Here is a 9,316-nt window from a genome sequence, read left to right as displayed (position 1 = left end):
AGAGAGAGTGAGGAGAGACAGCCAAGAAAGAGAGGGAGGAGAGACAGCCAGGAGGAGGGAGAATGAGGACAGACAGAATAGAGCGAGGAGAGACAGCCAAGAGAGAGAGTGAGGAGAGACAGCCAAGAGAGAGAGGAGAGACAGCCAGGAGAGAGAGTGAGGAGAGACAGCCAGGAGGAGGGAGAATGAGGTGCCAAAAGAGAGAGTGAGGAGAGACAGCTAGGAGGAGAGTGAGGACAGACAGGAGAGATAGCCAGGAGGAGAAAGAGTGAGGGAAGACAGGAGAGAGCGAGGAGAGACAGCCAAGAGAGAGTGAGGAGAGACAGCCAAGAAAGAGAGGGAGGAGAGACAGCCAGGAGGAGGGAGAATGAGGACAGACAGAATAGAGCGAGGAGAGACAGCCAAGAGAGAGAGTGAGGAGAGACAGCCAGGAGAGAGGGTGAGGAGAGACAGCCAGGAGGAGGGAGAATGAGGGAAGACAGGAGAGAGTGAGGAGAGACAGCCAAGAGAGAGAGTGAGGAGAGACAGCCAGGAGAGAGGGTGAGGAGAGACAGCCAGGAGGAGGGAGAATGAGGACAGACAGGATAGAGCGTGAAGAGACAGCCAAGAAAGAGTGAGGAGAGACAGCCAGGAGGAGAGAGAGTGAGGAGAGACAGCCATGAAAGAGTGAGGAGAGACAGCCAGGAGGAGAGAGACTGAGGAGAGACAGCCAGGAGGAGGGAGAGTTAGGACAGAAAGCGAGCAACACATCTGCCTGAAGCAGAGCCCCTGGGCCCTTCAAGACGTATCTGCGCCCTGTCTCAGAGTTCCAGCGTCCCTCTATGCCCCGTGCCTCTTCCATGCCATCAAGTTGGAACACCAGGACCCCGTGGTTGCCTCCGTCCGCCTGACATCGTGTACCCGGGTTTCAGCTGGCCTTCATACAAGACATACATACCCGTACAGGTGGCAACCCTAGATGGAAGCCCCCCTCCCCCTCTTTCTATTATTGGGAAGGTTTGTCCAGTCTTCTTCTACGTTATGTTCGGGTTCATCTTGTAAGTGTTCCGACAACTGCGTTACATGGTCACTACCGTTTTATGTGCAAATGATAAAAATTCGTTTTTGACGAAATTAACAAAAACATTTTCATTCGTCTCGTCAGACAAAAAATTTTTTTTAATGCAATTTCGGATTTGGAGACAAAGAATGCTGGACGGTCATCGGTGCATTCTGTGCATGCGCACCGTCATCCCAGAGGCAAGGTGCATGACATCACATGATGCCACGTATAAGCGGCATCCGGTGATGGCGCCATCTTATACCGTGATATCTTCATGTGTTCTTAAGCGCCCAGCTTAAAAAATGGAGGCACACATGCGCAGGACGTGCTGGTGGCCAATTATGGAGTGTTGAGGTTTTGCCGAGTCCGTTATAGGCTGGGGCGGGTGACTTCTTCTGGTTCTGGAGGACATCATGGAGAGACGAGTTGGTATTATTAGTACAAACATCAGAAATTACAGAGGAAGTAAAGTGTGGAAGCTGCACCAAAAAAATCCCGGCAGAGGACGAAGGATGTCCCTTCCCCCTCCCTAGTAACTGTACACATTAGACATGACTGTGATTCATTCTTGTATGGTGACTCTATTCCATGGATCATCTATCTTCATCAACAGAGAAACTTCCTCTTCTCACCGGAGATTCTGCCACATTTCCTGTAAGTGATCAGTACATAGAGTAGAGCCCAGATCTGAGGGATCGGCCCTGACCAGCCGCTCACATCACAGATTTCTACCACAGATTGTAACTTTCACTTTCACTTCTGGAGAATCCTATCACCGGGAATGAATTATCTCATCAGATCCAGTCCATTCCGGAGCTTTATACTGTAATGATGAAAAGTCTCCAGAACACACATTATTACCTCAGTAATACCCACACCCTGGTAGAGACATTCTTTGCAATGTGTACATCCCCACTACACACTGTTCTCTCTGACAGCTCTCCTCCATCATCCACACTACATTCTCTGACAGCTCTCCCCCACCATCCACACTACATTCTCTGACAGCTCTCCTCCCACCATCCACACTACATTCTCTGACAGCTCTCCTCCCACCATCCACACTACATTCTCTGACAGCTCTCCTCCACCAATCACACTACATTCTCTGACAACTCTCCTCCACCATCCACACTACATTCTGTGACAGCTCTCCTCCACCATCCACACTACATTCTGTGACAGCTCTCCTCCACCATCCACACTACATTCTGTGACAGCTCTCCTCCACCATCCACACTACATTCTGTGACAGCTCTCCTCCACCATCCACACTACATTCTGTGACAGCTCTCCTCCACCATCCACACTACATTCTGTGACAGCTCTCCTCCACCATCCACACTACATTCTGTGACAGCTCTCCTCCACCATCCACACTACATTCTGTGACAGCTCTCCTCCACCATCCACACTACATTCTGTGACAGCTCTCCTCCACCATCCACACTACATTCTGTGACAGCTCTCCTCCACCATCCACACTACATTCTGTGACAGCTCTCCTCCACCATCCACACTACATTCTGTGACAGCTCTCCTCCACCATCCACACTACATTCTGTGACAGCTCTCCTCCACCATCCACACTACATTCTGTGACAGCTCTCCTCCACCATCCACACTACATTCTGTGACAGCTCTCCTCCACCATCCACACTACATTCTGTGACAGCTCTCCTCCACCATCCACACTACATTCTGTGACAGCTCTCCTCCACCATCCACACTACATTCTGTGACAGCTCTCCTCCACCATCCACACTACATTCTGTGACAGCTCTCCTCCACCATCCACACTACATTCTGTGACAGCTCTCCTCCACCATCCACACTACATTCTGTGACAGCTCTCCTCCACCATCCACACTACATTCTGTGACAGCTCTCCTCCACCATCCACACTACATTCTGTGACAGCTCTCCTCCACCATCCACACTACATTCTGTGACAGCTCTCCTCCACCATCCACACTACATTCTGTGACAGCTCTCCTCCACCATCCACACTACATTCTGTGACAGCTCTCCTCCACCATCCACACTACATTCTGTGACAGCTCTCCTCCACCATCCACACTACATTCTGTGACAGCTCTCCTCCACCATCCACACTACATTCTGTGACAGCTCTCCTCCACCATCCACACTACATTCTGTGACAGCTCTCCTCCACCATCCACACTACATTCTGTGACAGCTCTCCTCCACCATCCACACTACATTCTGTGACAGCTCTCCTCCACCATCCACACTACATTCTGTGACAGCTCTCCTCCACCATCCACACTACATTCTGTGACAGCTCTCCTCCACCATCCACACTACATTCTGTGACAGCTCTCCTCCACCATCCACACTACATTCTGTGACAGCTCTCCTCCACCATCCACACTACATTCTGTGACAGCTCTCCTCCACCATCCACACTACATTCTGTGACAGCTCTCCTCCACCATCCACACTACATTCTGTGACAGCTCTCCTCCACCATCCACACTACATTCTGTGACAGCTCTCCTCCACCATCCACACTACATTCTGTGACAGCTCTCCTCCACCATCCACACTACATTCTGTGACAGCTCTCCTCCACCATCCACACTACATTCTGTGACAGCTCTCCTCCACCATCCACACTACATTCTGTGACAGCTCTCCTCCACCATCCACACTACATTCTGTGACAGCTCTCCTCCACCATCCACACTACATTCTGTGACAGCTCTCCTCCACCATCCACACTACATTCTGTGACAGCTCTCCTCCACCATCCACACTACATTCTGTGACAGCTCTCCTCCACCATCCACACTACATTCTGTGACAGCTCTCCTCCACCATCCACACTACATTCTGTGACAGCTCTCCTCCACCATCCACACTACATTCTGTGACAGCTCTCCTCCACCATCCACACTACATTCTGTGACAGCTCTCCTCCACCATCCACACTACATTCTGTGACAGCTCTCCTCCACCATCCACACTACATTCTGTGACAGCTCTCCTCCACCATCCACACTACATTCTGTGACAGCTCTCCTCCACCATCCACACTACATTCTGTGACAGCTCTCCTCCACCATCCACACTACATTCTGTGACAGCTCTCCTCCACCATCCACACTACATTCTGTGACAGCTCTCCTCCACCATCCACACTACATTCTGTGACAGCTCTCCTCCACCATCCACACTACATTCTGTGACAGCTCTCCTCCACCATCCACACTACATTCTGTGACAGCTCTCCTCCACCATCCACACTACATTCTGTGACAGCTCTCCTCCACCATCCACACTACATTCTGTGACAGCTCTCCTCCACCATCCACACTACATTCTGTGACAGCTCTCCTCCACCATCCACACTACATTCTGTGACAGCTCTCCTCCACCATCCACACTACATTCTGTGACAGCTCTCCTCCACCATCCACACTACATTCTGTGACAGCTCTCCTCCACCATCCACACTACATTCTGTGACAGCTCTCCTCCACCATCCACACTACATTCTGTGACAGCTCTCCTCCACCATCCACACTACATTCTGTGACAGCTCTCCTCCACCATCCACACTACATTCTGTGACAGCTCTCCTCCACCATCCACACTACATTCTGTGACAGCTCTCCTCCACCATCCACACTACATTCTGTGACAGCTCTCCTCCACCATCCACACTACATTCTGTGACAGCTCTCCTCCACCATCCACACTACATTCTGTGACAGCTCTCCTCCACCATCCACACTACATTCTGTGACAGCTCTCCTCCACCATCCACACTACATTCTGTGACAGCTCTCCTCCACCATCCACACTACATTCTGTGACAGCTCTCCTCCACCATCCACACTACATTCTGTGACAGCTCTCCTCCACCATCCACACTACATTCTGTGACAGCTCTCCTCCACCATCCACACTACATTCTGTGACAGCTCTCCTCCACCATCCACACTACATTCTGTGACAGCTCTCCTCCACCATCCACACTACATTCTGTGACAGCTCTCCTCCACCATCCACACTACATTCTGTGACAGCTCTCCTCCACCATCCACACTACATTCTGTGACAGCTCTCCTCCACCATCCACACTACATTCTGTGACAGCTCTCCTCCACCATCCACACTACATTCTGTGACAGCTCTCCTCCACCATCCACACTACATTCTGTGACAGCTCTCCTCCACCATCCACACTACATTCTGTGACAGCTCTCCTCCACCATCCACACTACATTCTGTGACAGCTCTCCTCCACCATCCACACTACATTCTGTGACAGCTCTCCTCCACCATCCACACTACATTCTGTGACAGCTCTCCTCCACCATCCACACTACATTCTGTGACAGCTCTCCTCCACCATCCACACTACATTCTCTGACAGCTCGCCTCCCACCATCCACACTACATTCTCTGACAGCTCTCCAGCTTCGCAGCAGTGTATGAGTGTGTCACTAATGTGTGGTGCAAATCCAGGTTGGGGGTTTTGAGTTATTCTATTTCTTACATGCAGTAGGCCGGATCCATATACACACAAACAGACAGACCGAGTTCCAGTTCTTATTCCTACATCATATTGCATATTTATTACTGTCAGTGCTCATTTCTTGCCCTCATGTGTCCATTGCTATTTCCTATTTGTTGCCCCATGTCTTGTATCTGTTACCCAACCATTGCTGGTTCCAGTTGCCATATTTGCCACGTATTACCCTCCAGATAAACAAAGGCTCATGGAGTTACCACAGTTCCCTGTTATGCTTATATTGTTAGAGATCACGGGGCTACATAACATAATGCATTTGTCAATAGCATCAGGAAGTGTGTGTTCTCTGATGTCTGACTAGATTTCCTTTAAATCTAAAACTTTTCCCACACTCAGAACATGCAAAAAGTCCCTCGCCTGTATGAATTTTCTGGTGTGCAATAAGGCTTCCTTTCCGAGTGAAAGATTTCTCGCACTCTAAGCAAGCGAAGGGGCGCTCCCCTGTGTGAATCCTTTGGTGTTCGATAAGAACTTCCTTCCGGCCGAAACTTTTTCCGCACTCCGAACATGAAAAAGGACGCTCGCCTGTGTGACTTCTCTGGTGTGTAAGAAGGTGTCCTTTCTGAATAAAAGATTTCCCACAGTCTGAACATGAATATGGACGCTTGCCTGTGTGGTTTCTCTGGTGTATGATAAGTTTTTCTTTCTCAGTGAAACATTTCCCACAGTCTGAACACGAAAAAGGATATTCCCCTGTGTGAATCCTCTGGTGTACAATAAGTGCGCTTTTCTGAACATAACATTTTCCACACTCTGAACAGGAAAAAAGGCCCTCACCAGTGTGACTTTTCTGGTGTAGAAGCAGATGTGCTTTGTGAAGAAAGCTTTTCCCACACTCGGAACATGAAAAAGGACGCTCACCTGTGTGGATTCTCTGGTGCTTATATAGATTTCCTTTTTGGCTGAATGCTTTCCCGCAGTCTGCACATGAAAATGGCAGCTTACCCGTGTGTCTTTTCTGGTGTCCAACAAGGTTTTCTTTCCGAGAGAAACATTTCCCGCACTCTGAACACGCAAAAGGATGCTCCCCTGTGTGGACTCTCTGGTGTGTAAGAAGTACAATTTTCTGAGTGAAACTTTTCCCGCACTCTGAGCACGAATAAGGACGCTCACCAGTGTGAATCCTCTGGTGTCTAACAAGGTCTCCTTTCTGAGTGAAACATTTGCCGCACTCTGAACAAGGGAATGGGCGCTCGCCGGTGTGAATTTTCTGGTGTTCAATGAGAACTCTTTTCCAAGTGAAACTTTTCCCACACACGGAACATGAAAAGCAGCGGTCACTCGCGTGACTTGCCTGGTGTTTAAGAAGTGCTTTCTTGTCAGTAAAAGATTTTCCACACACCGAACATGACAATGAATTCTCTCCTGTGTGCGCTCCTTGATGGGTTAAAAAAGATTCCTCAGGATTAGATGGATCCATTGAACTTCCCAATCGGTCCGAATTCACTCCGGGGGAATATTGCGCAGTGTCACTATCTTCTTCATTGCAATCTGGAGATATCATAGGAGCTCGATTGGAGACACTCGAATTCTGAGCGTAGAGTCCACCTGTTGGAAAGCAATTGTTTAATAAATGTTATTCATCATACATTATATGTCTAGGAATGGAGATGGACCTTCATATGGTGTACAGTATCTCCTCCTCATTTGTTGGTCACATGACGTTATATTGAGGAATGGAGATGGACCTTCATATGGTGTACAGTATCTCCTCCTCATTTGTTGGGGACATGACGTTATATTGAGGAATGGAGATGGACCTTCCATATGATTTATCATTGTTGGAGAAAATTGGGCCAAGCCTTAGGTGGAATTAGTGAACTCAATGCACGTGTCTGTTTTCAACCTATGTAATAACGTATTTTATTATCATAGAAGTAACATTGAAATGTTCTTATTATATTATACGGGATTTAAAAAGCGCCAACATTTTGCTCAGCAAACTGAATTGTTTCTGCATTTAGTGTTTATGACTTACTTGTGTCTATATAGAGAGATTTCTCCTCTTTACTCTTCATCATCATCATCTCCCCCTCCTCCATAGACTGCTGAGCTCCACTCACCAACGTCTCTTCTTCTTCTTCCTCTTTCACCTCAACTTTGATGTCTTTCAGTTCTTCATCCTAAAAAACAAAGATGGCAGAACACATTTGTAATAGGCATTCACAGAGAATAATGTTATCTTGAAGCTTAGAACACATTATTAGGTGAACATGCTGAGTCTCATCTACCTGATCCTGGTGGGGGACGGTGAGATCTTCCTGTGTGGAATCCCGGGAGTACAGAGGACGGAGACATCTCTCTGGTGGGTTCCTCTTACTGGATCCATCTGTAGGAAACACACACACTGACTGAATACATTGTTTCTATGTGTGTATCAGATGATGGGGGATCTAGGTGGACCCTCCGTACTGCACTCTCCTCTTACCCAGTGATGTGAGGGGCGGCTCATTCTCCATCATGACGTCCCTATAGAGATCATCTAACTTGAATAGGTGACAGTCTACAGATCCTCAGTCATCAGTCCATATATTGGAACAGTTTCTATATCTAGTGTTCATTACTCACCTGTGCTGATATCTAGAGAAGGTTCCTCCTCTTTCATTGTCACCATCTTCACAACTTCGTCCGTAGTCTGCTCGTATTCCATCAAAGACGTTTCCTCTTCTTCTTCTTTAACCTTAACTATTATATACATCTGTTCTTCGTGCTAAACCAACAGAATTATAGAAAGTAACATACAAGGACCATCAGGATGAGGTTACACAGAAGAGTATACTATCATACGGTCTAGTGTCACTGTGCATTCTATTCATCTACCTGATCATGGTGGGGGATGGTGAGATCTTCCTGTGTGGAATCCCGGGAATACAGAGGACGGGGACATCCCTCTGGTGGGTTCCTCTTACTGGATCCATCTGTAGGAAACACACACACTGACTGAATACATTGTCTCTATGTGTGTATCAGATGATGGGGGATGTAGGCGGAGCCTCCGTACTGCTCTCTCCTCTTACCCGGTGATGTGAGGGGCGGCTCATTCTCCATCACCACGTCCTTGTAGAGATCCCGGTGTCCTTCTAGATACTCCCACTCCTCCATGGAGAGATAGACAGAGACATCCTGACACCTTATAGGAACCTGACACACACAATGATACAGTCACCATCCAGACACATCCCTTGTCTGTTCCTGGTCATGCATGTGGAAAAAATAAGTATAGGACACACCCTGGAACGCCTCAATATTTTCACGTATATTTGTTGTTATACTCGGTATTAAGAGAGTTTCCTTGTATCTAGAATTTTTCACAAAATAGGAAAATAATGTCCGGTTTTTTTTTAGCAAAAAATGGCACTAAAGAGTTAAAATACACGTGTGTGAAGAAAAAAAGAGAAGAAAAAGAATAGTCAACATCGAAGATACTTGATGTAATTAGTAGAGATATGCAGGGCCGGTCTCCCTGCCGCCCCAAAGCCAGGTTCTGCGATGCTTCGCAGGTTCACCCCCCCTTCCCATCAATGGAGAATGGCAACCAGATGGCAGGGCAGCGGGGTTAGTAAAACATTTTTTAACTTTTTTATCACTTTTTATTTATTTATTTATTTATCTCTTTTTCATTTTTATTTATTTTTATCAATGTAATTTTTTATTATTTGTATTTATCTTATTTACTTTTTTTTAAATAATATTTTTTAATCTTATTATTG

The 9,316-nt window shown here is 47.3% G+C and overlaps 1 protein-coding gene across 1 annotated transcript in view; it reads right to left on the bottom strand.

Moving 5' to 3' along the window:
• Positions 1–5,874: 5,874 nt before the first annotated feature.
• Positions 5,875–9,316, bottom strand: part of LOC108801854 (zinc finger protein 850-like) — a 15,683-nt gene continuing 12,241 nt past the window's right edge. The window contains exon 2 of the mRNA XM_018573769.1: positions 5,875–6,975. Within this exon, the coding sequence (XP_018429271.1) occupies positions 5,875–6,975 (1,101 nt within the window). The remainder of the gene's footprint in view (positions 6,976–9,316) is intronic.

The sequence above is a fragment of the Nanorana parkeri genome, unplaced genomic scaffold, assembly GCF_000935625.1.
Source record: "Nanorana parkeri isolate BGI_ZX_2015 unplaced genomic scaffold, ASM93562v1 scaffold2529, whole genome shotgun sequence".
NCBI classification, from domain to species: domain Eukaryota; kingdom Metazoa; phylum Chordata; class Amphibia; order Anura; family Dicroglossidae; genus Nanorana; species Nanorana parkeri.
This window is presented reverse-complemented; position numbering and strand designations above follow the sequence as displayed.